At 45.9% G+C, this 15,877-nt stretch overlaps 1 protein-coding gene across 1 annotated transcript; it reads left to right on the top strand.

The window, feature by feature from the left end:
- Positions 1 to 38: 38 nt before the first annotated feature.
- tmco3 (transmembrane and coiled-coil domains 3) lies at positions 39 to 15,877 on the top strand (the record flags this gene model as incomplete). Its single annotated transcript, XM_080526406.1, has 14 exons — positions 39 to 127; positions 1,312 to 1,585; positions 1,812 to 1,979; positions 3,931 to 4,110; positions 4,343 to 4,543; positions 11,250 to 11,378; positions 11,477 to 11,569; positions 12,287 to 12,473; positions 12,589 to 12,706; positions 13,544 to 13,739; positions 13,999 to 14,149; positions 15,109 to 15,188; positions 15,334 to 15,483; positions 15,716 to 15,877. The coding sequence occupies exons 2-14, from the start codon at positions 1,331 to 1,333 to the stop codon at positions 15,875 to 15,877; spliced, it is 2,070 nt and encodes a 689-aa protein (XP_080382532.1). The 5' UTR covers positions 39 to 127; positions 1,312 to 1,330.

The following is a 15,877-nucleotide window of genomic DNA, read 5'->3' as shown; positions in this document are numbered from 1 at the left end:
CCTCAAGGCTCAACCTTGGCTAGAGAGCTATGTGGCGATTGGGGAGGGGTGGCATTACAAGAGCACGATTGTGTCCCTCATTTACTGTGGAGTTCTGAGCTGAGAAGACGGCGTAGCACAGCAGCAGGTATACAAGATTTACGTATTTATTTTGCCACGAAATAATACAACCGTGAAACGAATAGCCTAATAATATGTGGACATCAACATTTATTCCATGCTAACTATAATATTCATGTTTTTGGTAGCTAGTGAATGAATGGTTTCTGTACTTGTCCTCATCATTATAAACAGTGTATGGAATGTGTGTGTGAGTGTGTGTGTTTGTTTGTTTGTGTTTGTGTTCCAATGTGTACACGAAGAATGGAAGAAATGGGTCAAGAGAATCAGTATGTCAGATGTTTGTATAGTGTGTACGTGTGTATGTACGTGTGTACGTGTGTACCTGTGTGCACATCATGTTATACACACCTAGTGGAGTCCTGAACAGTGGTCTCATTGATTACAGAGTAGTAGTGGCTGATTCACTCTAGAACTGCCCAAAGGAACGGACTGAGGGGGGGTCTGTAAAATCAACAACACTCACCTCGACTCATGTATACAAAGGTACTGTGTTTGTATAACGAGATGGGGCACATATTGTTTTTTTCAAAACAAAGTCATAGAGAAAGAACAAAGAAGTGTTGGGTCATACCTCATTCATGGTAACACATAGCCTGGTATGCAATGTCAGATCTGTTCTCTCCTAAAATGATAAACACTTATTAGTTAGTTAGTTATTATCACTTGATAGCAAATGATAATCCCCACTAATGAAATAAGAAAGTCAGGGGATGTTTACTGCCATGCGTTGTTCATGTCTATATGTAGGCAATCTCGTTGTGTGCCTTTCATTTATGCCTTAGGCTGCATTGCTGCAGTCTTAATTTTAAATGTCATTGTTGGTTCAGTTTATCCGGTTCCCTCCTGACGTAGCCTACCTCTGTCAGCTACCATATGGCAGACCTAGTTAGGTAGGTAGGTATGTCAGTTGTGTACAGGTAGGAGAGGTCACTGAATACAGGTGTGCCTCAGCAGTTACTTGCCTGCCTGGGTTTTGTTTGAGCAGCAAGTATGGGCCCCGCCTATGGAACACATTTCATTAGTGTAGCTCAGCAAACGAAGTCACCACAGTAAGGAAACATTAAACTGAGTGTGTTTTTAGGAGAGACAAACATTGTCACAGTCTCTCTCTCCCTGTTTCTGTCTTCAGTCTTTCTCTCTGTAGTCCCTACTCACAGTTCCTCTCCCTCCCTCCCCCCCCCTCTGAAGGTGAAACAGTAGAAGTTGGATGCGGGTTGTGTGTGCACTGCTGTGCCTTGGCCTAGTGGGGGCGCTGCAGCGGGACCAAGTGGCTCAGCATGCCATCAAGCTGCACCGAGGTCGGGGCGCGGCAATTGCGCAAGGCCGCAGCTGGGTGTCGGAGAACTGCAGGCGTCTCGCCGGCCTGCTCAGGCAGAAGAACACTGCGGTCAAGAGGTTAGGCCAGGCTGCTGTCGCTGTCGGGCGGGACCAGGCCCTCTTGGAGCCAGAGAAGCTCTTCCAGGTGTGTGTTTCTGTGGGTTGAAATTGCCTCTGTGCACTGATCTTCAGTCAGTTTTGTTAGGGTTGTTACCACTAATGGATTTGGTGATGGTAAGATGATCACTAGATCACCACCCTGGAGTAGCACTGTTGTCTGTTCCAGCATGGCCATCTAGTCTACTACTCTCTCACCTTGTCGGTTCCAGCCGATGGCCTGTCTAGTGACCTACTGTATTTCCTCTGACCAGGTGCACACTCTGGAGGTGTTCCAGAAGGAGCTGAATGAGAGCGAGCGCTCGGTGTTCCAGGCCGTGCTGGGCCTCCAGAGGGCGCTGCAGGGGGATTACAGGGACGTGGTCAACATGAAGGAGAGCAGCCGCCTGAGGCTGGAGGCCCTCAGGGAGGCGGCCATGAAGGTGAGGGCCCCAGAGACGCTGTCAGTTTTATGTGGTGCCTCCATATGGTTACAGTTAAGATTTGGGGACTGGTAAGCTGATCCTAGGTCAGGAATGTGAAGGACAGGAAAGAGAGCTAGAGGCTAGAAGCCCTCAGGGAGGCCGCATCAAAGTGAGGGCAGGGGATGAAGAATGTGTCCTTTTAGAATTATAAGAAAATAATGCACTTTACTTGCGTTTCAGGCACCAGAGCAAGTCCATGCTCTGGGTCCAACCGAGTGGTCTGAACCAAGAACTATGTTTTCCATCAGCTCTTGTCGTGTATCACGCTGTAGGTTAATTGGTTGGTAGTTCTTGTCGCACTTAACTTGGTGTGGTGAAAACAAGTTGCCCGTTTCCCAGAATTCCAAATCTTGCAGAATAATTGCTGATGGTGAGAAGAGTGGTACCTGTCTGATCCTATATCTTATGTCTGTAGCATCACCCGTGTATGAACGTTCAGGTTTTTCTTGGTGTGCTGTGGATGTGATTGACAGGGGTGGGAAGTTGGTATCCACGGTAACAGCTGGACAGAAATGGCCTGACCACAGCTGGAGAGGCAGGCTCTCCCTTATCTTTTATTACTGGCTGAGGCTCTGAGTAGGGGACAAGTTGGGACAGCAGCAGCAGCAGCATTAAGGTCTTTGCACACCAATGCATGCGTTTACGCATGCGTATTTTTAAATCCGTCATCCGGAAAAAACGTTACGCACAGAGACCTTGCACACCGGTCCGTTGCGGAGTCTGTTGCGTTTTTTTACGTTGCGAACTTTCAGGGTCTGTTGACACTCCTACTCTCCTCTCCTCTCCTAACCCTTTCGCAATACGCAACATGGAGTCTTCAAGCAGTGAGGATGCTTCTTGAAAATCTCTCACTTCTTGAAAATAGGAAAAGGAAATATTGGATCCACCCCATCCTCAGAACTCGTCGGCAGCAAGGGGAGTTTCACCTGCTAATAAAAGAACTGAGGAATTATCCAGATCGTTTCCAGGTTTACCTCAGGATGTCGGTGGTCCAGTTTGATTCGCTGCTAGCAATACTGGAACCACACATCATAAAGAAGGCCACCAATTACCGCGATCCAATTGATCCAGAACAGCGGCTGGCAGTATGTCTAAGGTATGCCCGCACACACATTGTACGCACTATAAATATGCACATCAAAATATGAGAGCCTACATTATACATACTGTATAATAGGCTACATATAATATAGCCTACCTGGACTTATCCACTGTATCATCTAATTTAATTACGGTACATAGCGCTCAGAAATAGACACTATGTGGACACAGGCCCTTTTAGGCTACACCTGCCGCATAATTTAAGCTTGTTGCAAACATACACACTCACATGCACCCACATTTGTTAATTGATTAATTCATTTTTCTCCTTTGTGATTTTAGATATCTCAGCACTGGAGACTCATTCACCACCATTGCCAGCAGTTTCCGGTTGGGCATCAGCACTGTAGGGAAGATAGTGAGGGAGACCTGTGACCAAATCTGGCTGCAACTTCAAGAAAGGGACCCCTTCACTGTTTACCTCAGTGTACATTCGTACGGTGGCCAGAGTTGGCCAGAGTTAAAAAAAACTACCGGTACTCTCAAAACGCTTTTGACGGACGCGAAAAACGCAGAAAATCAAACCTGTTGCGTTTTTTTTTTTTTACGGACGAATTATTACGGATTGGTGTGCAAGCGTGGTTGACACAACATGAGTTCTAATTTATTTTTTTAACGGACGTAAAAAACGCACGTAAAAAACGCATTGGTGTGCAAGGGCCTTTACTCTGCAGAACACACCACCACTATCTGGATGGACCAGAGGACAAGGCGGGGGTTGTTTGTTTACGATATTTTTTGTGTGTGTGTGTGTGTGTGTGTGTGTGTGTTTGTGTTTGCTTGCTTCTGTGTGACACTCCACTGGCAGGAGGAGCAGGAGTATGTGGAGCTGGTAGCTGCTGAGAAGCACCAACAGGAGGCGCTGAAGAGCGCCCTGGCCCAGAACAAAACCCTGTCCATGCTGGACGAGATCTTGGAGGACGTGAGGAAGGCAGCTGACCGCCTGGAGGAGGAGATAGAGGACCACGCCTTCAACTACAACAAACAGGTCAGGTCAGGGTTAATGTATCTATCAAAGGGACTGCTCCAAAATCTAACTTTAAGGCCCTGTCCAGAAATAATCCCGATAGCCCCAACCCCCTTGACACCTCTGTTGAATTTGAGTAGGTATGAGTCCACATTGACATCCAACGTGTTCTTTAGATCTTAGATTTAGATCTGTAAGCCTCCGCACCAAATGAAAGATTTTTTTCACCTGTTTGTCGATCCTGTTGCTGTAGATGAAGGGTGCGAACATCGAGGCGGTGCTGAGGGTGGAGGAGGACGAGGAGGATGGAGGGAAGCGGAAGAACATGTCTAAGGGGAGAGAGGTGGAGGACGACCTGGGACTGAGCATGCTCATTGACTCCCAGAACAACCAGTATGTTCTGACCAAGCCCCGAGACTCCACCATGCCCCACGCAGACCACCACTTCATCAAGGTCAGCGTCTAACCTCTGACCCCCTCACCCCTGGGCCTCACTTCAGCTGTAGTTTTTTTTACTTAGAATTTGAATTGAAATTGAAATGTAATCATTGATCTTGCTGACTGTCACCACTCTGTCCCTGTCATTGTCCTTCTATCTCAAGTCAGAACACAGCCTTCGGGTCTATTTTGGTCTGCCTGTCCAGTGTTTCCTCCAGGAATTTTGACATTGGTGGCGGGTAGCCCTGACCGCGTGCGTGATTTTTTTTCGCGTGCACGCGCATGAAACGCGCACGCGCGCTCAAAACAACGACGTAATTTCAGCCAAAACTCGAGGATGGCCAAAAAAATAAAATAAAGAATATACAGAATATAAACTTGTGACTGACAGTCACATACACACACACAAAGATCATCAGCTATAATATAATACGAAGTAGGCCTACATGAGCACAAAAGCGGCTAACGTTACTGATTAACTGTTTACTGTAGTGCAGAGAGATGGTAGTCGTAGGCGGCGTATCAAATGACAAAGCTAAATGTTTAATGAAGGATATGAACGATTGTCAACAACACACTCAAGCAGTAAATAGAACAGTCTAAACAACTTGGGTACTACGGACGGAACAATACTCTCAACCTATAGTTCCGTGCGTGAATTATGTCAACCCACCACATTACAGAAGTAAAATCACAGTCAGATGGAGCATTCGGTAAACAGCTGAGTATCAGCTGAGTTAAAGAAAACAAACTCTTACCTTTGATGACACCCACATCAGCCCTGTTTTCCCGTACTTCTCCCGTGTGTCTCTTATTGTCTGTGTCTGCATGTTTTTCCAGCATGTAATTCCGTTGTCAATAAAAAAATCGTCTCCCCTTCTTTTCCCCTTGACAATACTGTGTCGTTGTTAAAGTGACGGCACATAAGAATCGTTTTTTGACTTGCTAATGTCTGCTGATACACCAACACAGCTAGCCGATGCTGATGGCTCTCCCGCTGTAGTTGTAGTTGTAGCTGGTGGTGGTGGTACCCCGCCATAAACGCTGTTAGCTGATCCATCACCTAGCTTCTTTGCTCCTGCCAGCCATGCAGTTTCGGGTCGCTCATAGCCACTGCTAGCTTCAGCAATGTTTGAAGTGTCTGGGACATCTTTTTTCTTGAAAAATCCATCCATCTGTCGCTGTTTTCGTTTAATTTTTCGAAGTTATTTAACGTGATATCTTATTTGTGCACCTACCTAGCTAGATCAGCTTTTGTATATTTTAGATGGTTCACATTGGCGAAAGGCGAAAGTTTCCCAGTGTTTCCAACTTGCGCGAGTTCTTCAATTTGCGACAGTTTTCCAGCAGGGATGGTTGAGTCTGCACGGTTCTCATGCCGGTTCACATTTAGACCAATCAGGAGTAGCCCTTGTGTCACGTCGTCAACTGAATGTTTAATGTCATTAATCTGATTTTGGATCAGCGGTTAGAGAGAGATGGGCGTGGATTTAGGTGCACTTTTAGTCAACATCCATTATAGCGCTGATCTGGTATTACCTAAGCTAATTAGCCAGCTTATCATTATGGAGGCTTTATGGTTGTTGTAACTATTATTATTTTAATGATACAAAAAAATCTTGAATCAGAATCAGAATTTATTTTACAGTACACAATAATACAAATCTTTGGCTGTGGTTCTTCAACATTAGCTTTGCAGCAAGGTACATAATCACAACAATACCATCATCACAATAATCACAAGTAAATAAGTAAATTAAGTAATGATAAGGAATAAAGTGATAAGTGATGGTAGTCGCACTACAGCAGAATTAAAGTGCAATCAATAGTGTAACATGCTGTGCAAAGTTCAACAAGATGAAAATGAAAGTGTTCAGCTATTTCTCAAGTAGTCAGGTAGTGTGCAATTCCTGTGTCCTAATGTTTTCAACATTAGCATTGCAGCAAGGTACATAATCACAATAATAAGTACATGAGTAAAGTAAGTAATGCAGTTTTCTGGTAGAGGTGGATTTTTCTTAGGTGGAAAAACAGGGGAGGGTCATGCTTTTTTTGGAGGGGGGGGGGCCTTAGTGGCAAAGTGTGCAGCCTGGCTGAGAGCACTTTATTTTTATTTTATTTTTGAAGAAGAGCTCTAAGGCTCTGTCATAAGGGAACTCGGTTATTGGCGGCCCGTTGATGCTCAGTATCATGCAGGCGGCCAGATGGTCCCCCTGCAGTCTGTTTCTCAGGTCAGTCTTCACCTGCAAATAGAAACAATGACAAAAATAAGTGGTATGTGGGAAGGTGAGAGAAATCAAACAATATCAGATTTAGATTACTATTAGATTACCCTATTCATTGTGGAAAAGTCCCTCTCACAGTTCACACTGGAGATGGGAACTGTGAGGGCAATGGCAGCCAGCTGACTCAGACATGGGTAGAGCTGTCCCCATTCATCGTGCTGGGATGACAGTTTACCCATCATAGTGAGCTGGTCCATGTTCTGAAACACATAACACAGTGAGACAACATTATTCTGGGGTCCTCAATTATCTTTCTGCAGAACTATTAATTGTGACTTTCAGATTTTACCTTGAATGCTCCAATCAGCACATGCTGCTTATAAGAAGGCCATTCTTGCAGTACCGGTACATTTCCTCCAGACTGCTGCAGGAATTTTGCAGACAGGGAGTTAAGATGTGCAATGTTGACGGCATCATCCTCCTTGGCTGCTTGGGGTCCCAGAACATGAAATGCCCCCATGATGTCCAGGTTCTGGAACCTTCTGTCCAGGCTATCCTGGAGGCCATCCAGATAGGGCTCCATTACCTAAACATGGCACAAATTACAGACTAGTTTGAGCGCTGGGAGTCTTTTACAGAAATGCCCTGTATAGAGGATAAACATACAATACTAGTGGAAGACTGCAAGTTTGGATAGCTTTGGAGTTTGGATAGCTTTAGTGGTTTTGCAATGAAAACGACATTCAGTTTCCTCCAAAACACAACTGGGATGGCTACCTTAGTGCCTATCTGGTATTTTGTTTAATTTCCTCAGACTTATTATAGTACTTACTAGATTAACACTTATAGTACTAGACTAGATCAACATGTAACATCCAAAACAAATGTACCTGCGTCCTGAACCGGGACCAGAGCGCCTCCCTAGTCTGCTCCAGCTGGCCTCTGCCTCTCCTCTCCCTCTCCTCCTCATGGGTGATATTAAACCCCCCTAATCCTGCAGGGTTATCAAGCTCATTATTGAGCTGGGCCAAGAATGAGCCAGGGGGCTGTGCATCTCCTGCATCTCTGATGGTCCTCAGGCACGCCATCGTCACTGGGACCTCATAAAGGTAGTCACACAAGGGCCAGGCTTAATTTTTTTCCAGTAAGGCTATGATTAGTTCTATTGAGTTCTAGAGCAACATGTTAAAAGTGATTTGCCTTTAGGAAATACCTGCTCTTTGATGGCCAAGAAGTTGACATTTTCTTTCTGGAACATCTTGGACAGCCGAGCCAGATGTGGCAGAACATCCGCCTGCAGATAGACCGCTGCAACGAAGCGGTAGGTGCAGCAGAACCCATACAGGCCCTTGGCTACTGGGCACTTATGGAACTCTGTCTCTTCAGCCAAGGCACCCAGGACTGCACTGAGGTTCCGCTGCAAATTCATTACTGCCAGGTGCTGGGACAGCCAGCGTGTGTCCTTCACTTGCTGAAACATATTTCCGTCATGAGAGAAGACATTCAGAACACAGGAAGTGCATCTGAAGTACACAATCATGGCCAACATTACTGTTAAAAGTTAAAAGTATTTTATTATGTTTTTCTGTGATCTCACCTTCATTTTTAAGTCAGTGAGGCCCAAGGTCTGTGCTGCAGCTTTCATAACGGCCGTTCTGTTGGCGCTGTTATGAAAGTATAGATGGAGCTGCTGCAAGTGGTCCCTGAAGGTAGCCATGTAGGGGACCGCAGATGAGGCATCCCTACATGCCAGGGCGAGGCGATGGGCAGCACACGCCACTGGCAGCATCCAGGGGAAGTCGTCCTGCAGCTGCTTGGCCACACCATTCACCCGCCCTGTTACAGGAAAATAAATATAATCGAATCAAGACATGCAGATACCATTTCATGGTCAGTGTCTGAGCAACTAAAACATGCAGTAAAAATAAAAACCCATTTACAGTAATTCCACTTGCTCATGTTGTGTCTCATACCGGTCATTACAGCAGCTCCATCTGTTCCCAATCCAAATAACCTTTCGGTTGGAACCTTGTTTTTGTGCAGCACATCCTTTATGGCAGCCACTATAGTAGCTGCCTTTCCGTCAGGCACTGACACCAGATCGAGGAACTGGCTGTGGAGCTGGCCTTCATTGTCCATATATCTGAAAAGCACAAAAAGACATCCTCAACATATACTGTATGTATTACTCAGACACAATCAGTGTACTTTGATTTGAATAGTACCTGATGTGTATATCCAGCTGCTTCTGCACAGAGACGTCTGTGCTCTCATCCACCTCCAGCCCAATAGCCAAGGACGAGTGGATGTTTTGGAGGATTGGCTCCAAGACCACTTTAGCCAAAATCTCCAACATTTCATCTATGATGACATGGGACCGGTAGGTGGTCTGTTTCCCTATCTAAAAATACATTTGATTATAGTTGGAATATTACATTTTGAAGATAATTTGCGAACAAGAACAACGAACAAGAACAAGAACAACATAGCAAGCATGATCATTGTTTACCTTCAGCTTTTTGAAGTAGTCACACCCCAGCAACTCGGCAAGTTCAAGGAGAGCAGGATAATTGGTGTGGTGTGCCTGCTCTCGCTTGGTGAGGTAATAGAGGCATTTAAACCCCCCAATGATGGCCTCATGCTCTAAATTGATGACTGGGTTGAATGCAGTCACAACTGAAGAACCTATACAAAGCAGGTACAAATGGTTATTGCAACAAAAGCTGGTTATACCTGATAGTCCTTTATCAATTAAAATAGCTTCCTATATCTAAAGAAGAAAGTTCACCTTGTGCCAGTGAAGCATGAAACTTCACACTTTGTTTGTGGTGCTCTGTCCTCGCATGCCTGTCCAATTGATCAAGCCTATATAGTTTGCTGCCTGTCTCTATAAATGGCCGATTGGCTCCTGCTTGTCCTCCCTTTGGGGTCTGTTTATGTTGCCGACATAAGCGGCAAAACATTCCTGTAAGGACAGAGTAAATTGGCATTATTGGTCATATTGCACTGAAATATTCTGAAGTGCATGATATGGTGTAAATAGTATACTCACCACGGTTACTGTTGTACAGCCATGGGAACTTCCTGTTCTCTGCCCATTTAGGGTCCCAGCCTGAGAGTCTGTGTTTTCCTTTGTCTCCCTGCTTCTCTGCTGCTCCACTCTTCTCTCCTCCTCTCTTCTCTGCTGCTCCACTCTTCTCTCCTCCACTCTTCTCTGCTGCTCCACTCTTCTCTCCTCCACTCTTCTCTCCTCCACTCTTCTCTCCTCCACTCTTCTCTCCTCCACCCTTCTCTCCTCCACTCTTCTCTCCTCCACCCTTCTCTCCTCCACTCTTCTCTCCTCCACTCTTCTCTCCTGCTACTCTTTTCTCTGCTGCTCCACTCTTCTCTCCTGCTCCAGGCTTTTTTTAAAGGCAATTTTAGCAGATTCAAAACACGAAATTCTGTGCTCACTACCTTTTCCAGTTGAACATAAACTAAACTTTTTTAAAAAACATTTTAAATGCTGCTATTGTTTGCGAAGTTACAAGATCGTTAGCCCGCAGCGCAGAGCGCACAATGTCTAATTATAGTAGTCAACTCGTATTATGCTTATTACCAAGTTCTTAGTATGTTTATATCAACGTAATCAAGTGCTTTAGTTGGCGAGCGTACTTGGTGATGGTAAGCACTCGTAATACGAGTTGACTCGCTGGAACGAGACAGGCCGCAAGACCACCACACACCTGCCATATCATACCGTCTCATCATATTATTACATCGTATTTATCATCATATTTTTCACTATGTGTGGTTACCTGACCATCTTCCTCATCTTCTGGTACTTTTCGTTTGAAATACTTTAACAAACTCATCTGAAAATGCAACCAGGAATTTATGAACACATAGCTAGCTAACATTGCTAGCTAACATTGCTGGATAACATTGCTGGCAATTACTTTAAGTAGTTCTAAGGTAGCGGAAACATAATTGTTTCACAAAATAGCCTGATTTAGTTGACCATGAACATCAGACTACATTACGAATGTTCATTTAAAATACTTGTATACTGAGCACTGGTATAAGAACACGAACCATAGAATGCAATAACCCACAGTCGTCGCTGATGCAGTGTTGCTAACTCAATCTGTAATGGATTGTAACATTTGAAGTAGCTTGTAGACTAGACGCAGCCTAGATGTATTCGACCAATCACAAAACAGTTTTGCAAGCGCGTCGCTTCGCGCTTGTGGGTGTGATTAAGTCTGCAACATTGACATTGTAATTTACTGCTCCCTAAATCGGAATGAAATGTAGGTCTGAAAGCTGCCTAAGTCTAGCGCTGTGAAGGTCTGAAAAGCGGCCTAAATTTTTTTTTTTTTTTTGAGAAATCGTGCACCACTTAGTGGACTGAATGGTGGCGGAGGAAATTCATTCGTGGCGGCCCGCCACGAATAAATGCATATAGAGGAAACACTGCTGTCTGTCTAACTGAGGTCTCTGTGTGTCATTGGTCAGGACTTGGTGTCGGTGGTGATGCTGTCTCTGCCATGTGGTTGGCTGTGCACCCTGATGGGACTGCCCCCCATGTTTGGTTACGTCATCTGTGGAGTCCTCCTAGGTCCCTCTGGCCTCAACAGCATCAAGGTGAGTTTGCGTGCGTGTGTGTGTGTGTGCGTATGTGTGTGTATGTGTGTGCAGGCCTGACTCTGATGTTGTCATAGTGATATTCCCTCCCTCTGCAGTCTATGGTCCAAGTGGAGACATTGGGAGAGCTGGGGGTGTTCTTCACCCTCTTCGTGGTTGGGCTGGAGTTCTCCCCAGAGCGTGTCCAGAAGGTACACACAACCTAACGTTGATGTTTAGGCCTATACATCGTCCACAATCGGCATCCCTGCACAGATAATGCACCACTTCTCCCAGAAATCTGTTGCAATTACAAATGCTTGGCTATTCACATGTTTATTTCTTTTGTTTGCCTTGGAACAACACAAAAAAGCAGAGTAAAAAGGCAAATCTGATATCATTCCGCACAGAACTCCAAAAATGGACTGGACAAAATGATCACGTTTATTTTATAAACATGTGAATACCAAAGCATTTGTAATTGCAATCATTTTCTGAGAGAAGTATTTTTGTCCTTGACTGTATGTATAAAATCTTATTTTTTCAGAAATACACACACATACCATCCAGCCTTGGAGTAGTTAATAGGTCCCTGCTTTTGAGAGGAGCTAACTAGTGGTTCCTGTAGACTTCCATTCATTGTGCCAAAACATTTAGCGGTGGCTCCGTAACGACCTTCAAACTGCACACAGAGACACAGAAATGGATGTGTTAATCTGACTCTGGGTAAATGGAAAACCGTGCACTGCCAAAATGTCAAACCTCTCTTTAAGATGTGGTGTGTGTATTTAAATGTGAGGGTGTGTTTGTGTACATAATGTGTGTGCATTAACGTGTGTGTTTGTGCATATTTGTGTGTGTATATTTAACGTGTGTGTGTGTGTGTGTGTGTGTGTGTGTGTGTGTGTGTGTGTGTGTGTGTGTTGCAGGTGTGGAAGATCTCTGTTCAGGGCTCCTGTTACCTGACTCTGCTGATGGTGGCGGCTGGGTTGTTATGGGGGCAGGTCCTGCATATCCGACCCACCCAGACCGTCTTCATCTCCAGCTGTCTGTCTCTGTCCAGCACTCCACTGGTGTCCCGCTTTGTGGCTGGGGGAAGCCGCGGAGACAAGGAAGGTACCTATCTGACAGTGTGTGTGTGTGTGTGCGTGTGTGTGTGAGAGAGAGATTCGAATGTTCTCTTTAACTAAAGTGTGTGTGTGTGTGTGTGTGTGTGTGTGTGTGTGTCTAGGTGATCTGGACTACAGCAGTGTTCTTCTGGGGATGCTGGTGATGCAGGATGTCCAGCTGGGCTTGTTCATGGCCGTCATGCCCACCCTCCTCCAGGGCTCCAGTGGAGACATAGACAGGTGAGTTTAGTGGAGACATAGACAGGTGAGTTTAGTGGAGACATAGACAGGTGAGTTTAGTGGAGACAGGTGAGGTTAATTAGTTCATCCTATGAAAAGCCCACTCATAACCCGACCCATATCCTGTGTACAAGCCAGGCAGCTGTGTCTATATATATACATACACACACACACACACACACACACACACACACACACACACACACACACTCACTCAGACGCACCTTGTGTACATTATATGTCCGGGCAGCTGGTTACACACACACACACACACACACACACACACACACACACACACACACACACACACACACACACACACACACACACACAGTCTGATTCAACCGTCCCAAAGCATTCATTGTGGAATTCCAGTGTCAGTGTTTTGTGTTCTGAGGGTAGTGTTTAGTATTCCAGTGTTCTAAAGCTAGTGTGCTGTGTTCCAGTGTTCTAAAGCTAGGTTCTTTGTGTTCCAGTGTTCTAAAGCTAGGTTCTTTGTGTTCCAGTGTTCTAAGGCTGGTGTTCTAGTGTTCTAAAGCTAGTGTTCCGTGTTCCAGTGTTCTAAATTACTGTTGTGCGTTCCAGTGTTCTAAACTAGTGTTGTGTGTATCAGTGTTCTAAACTAGTGTTGTGTGTATCAGTGTTCTAAACTATTGTTGTGTGTTTCAGTGTTCTAAACTAGTGTTGTGTGTTTCAGTGTTCTAAACTAGTGTTGTGTGTTCCAGTGTTCTAAACTAGTGTTGTGTGTTCCAGTGTTCTAAACTAGTGTTGTGTGTTTCAGTGTTCTAAACTAGTGTTGTGTGTTCCAGTGTTCTAAACTAGTGTTGTGTGTTCCAGTGTTCTGTTCGGGAGCCTGCGTGTGTTTCTTCTGCTGGCCCAGGTGCTTGTGTCCCTGGCTGCAGTGCTGCTGCTGTGTGCGCTGCTCAAGTCCTTCCTCATAGGGCCCTTCTACAGGAAGCTGCACGCAGAGAGCAAGGGCAACAAGGAGATCCTGGTGCTGGGGACGACAGCGTTTGTCTTTCTACTGCTGACGGTACACTCCTCTCCTATTTCTTCTCACCTCTTTTTTCCGCAATACCTACAGCTCTCCCCTACTCATCATTCCCTCTTCCTTTGGGATACATACAGCCCACCCTCCCCTCCCCTCTCCTCTCCGCTCACGCTCTTCCCCCTGTACTTCTCATACCCATTATAACTCTCTCATGTGTATATTTATATATTTATTACTCATGTAAAACAAGGTTTTTACCTCCATGGGACCAACGTTTTGTGTGTTTGCTCATGTTCCGCAGGTGACGGAATTAATGGATGTTTCTATGGAGCTGGGCTGCTTCCTGGCCGGAGCGCTGCTCTCCTCACAGGGTCACATGGTCATCACTGAGGTCATGGGCTGCATCGAGCCAATCAGAGACTTCCTCGCCATCATCTTCTTTGCCTCCATTGGTCAGAAGCTTTCCCTGTGAACACAGTGTCATTTCATGGAGCCTGTAGTTGTACAGCTTCAGTCCTAGAGAGAGTCCATACTCTCTTGTAGTGGGATCTTCCCTATTGCCATCTGAGCCATCATACAAACGTACATAGAAATAGATCTTACTGTTATTGATTGTCTACCGTTGTACTGAAGCCAAACGCAGCTATCTACATAATATAGGCCTTTATTAAGACCCTGGGCCCTATTATGCACTTCTTAACTTGCCGTCTTAAGTGTTAATTAAGACGCACCGCCAGGTTAAGACCTACCGCCACCCTTATTATGCGCTTCATACGCGCTACTGCTATTATGCAGGTGTCGATAGGCGCCCACACATAAGACGTAAAACTCCTGTGCATATATTGCTCATTGTGGGAGTGTTCATATGTTAATGAAGTGCACTAGGCGCCCCTGCTATTATGCGATCTGACTTTGCTCCTATCGCTAAGAAGTGGTTTGAAAAGTTCTTAAGTTTAGACTTCATGCACGTTTTGAAACACGAGCGCGCCTCCGCGGTTTGCGCATGCATGTGGGCACACATGAACACGCACGTGGCTCCACGGCAAGACGTCAATTACGGTCACAGTATAAATGCTTTATTTCAGAAGGGAGAGGCAGAGAAGCGCGCTGACCTCCTTCTCAGGACTTCCATAATAGCATAGCGCTAATGACTCAACGCAGCCGGTTCTTAAAGGGAATGGCACCTGGCACGCTGATTGGGTTGATTGAGAAGACGCCCAAAACACACCCATGACTAATTTCTTTGCTTAGCGCCGGCTTTTAGGCGCCCACTGCAGCACGCATAATAGCAAAGTGGCCTTGACCACGCCTCCACGTCTTAAGTTTAGATCTACCACCTCGTCTTATTGATGAAGTGCATAATAGGGCCCCCTGTCTCTTATACACTGTGTTCTGTGCCACTGTTCGGTAGGTCTCCATGTGTTCCCTACCTTTGTGCTGTATGAGCTGACCATCCTGGTGGTGCTGACTCTGTCACTGGTCCTCATGAAGGTACGGTAGTGGTGTCCTTGCTCCGCTATTAGTGGTGACCTTTCGGTTGGCAACACTCACTCACTCACCTCTGCATTTTCCCTTCTCACACACCCATGTAGTATCTCTCTTTCTCCCCCCCCCCCCCTCTCTTTTACTCCTGTAGTTCCTCATGGCGGTGCTGGTGCTGTCGGCCATCTTGCCCCAGGGTTCCAGGCACATCCGCTGGATTGTGTCGGCCGGCCTGGCGCAGGTCAGCGAGTTCTCCTTCGTCCTGGGCAGCCGCGCCCGCCGGGCGGGCATCATCTCCAGAGAGGTCAGAGTTCAACACCAGGCAACTTAGCTGTAGAGGCATCGAATGTTTTTGGAGATGATAATAGTGATACATACCAATCAAGAGATAGTATCTATGAAGTTACAGGCTTTAATATAATCGCATTGTTTACTCTTTCTTTCATGTGCTCTCTTTTTCACATTGGCCTCCACCCTTATCCACGCTCCTTCATCCACTCCCTCCTCCTCTCCCTCACTCCCTCTCTCTCTCTCAGGTGTACCTGCTAGTCCTCAGTGTCACCACTCTGAGTCTCCTTCTGGCCCCTGTGCTGTGGAGAGCCGCCACACACAAGTGGGTCCCTCGCTCCGAACGCAAGACACTCACCTGGCCGGCTCTCTGGCCCCGCCCACTCGCAGCAGATAGCAGTTTGGAATGA

The sequence above is a fragment of the Nansenia antarctica genome (assembly GCF_963989245.1).
Source record: "Nansenia antarctica genome assembly, chromosome: 1".
In the NCBI taxonomy this organism is placed as follows: Eukaryota; Metazoa; Chordata; class Actinopteri; order Argentiniformes; family Microstomatidae; genus Nansenia; species Nansenia antarctica.
Note: the sequence above shows the minus strand (reverse complement) of the source record. Positions and strands in the feature narration are given on the sequence as shown.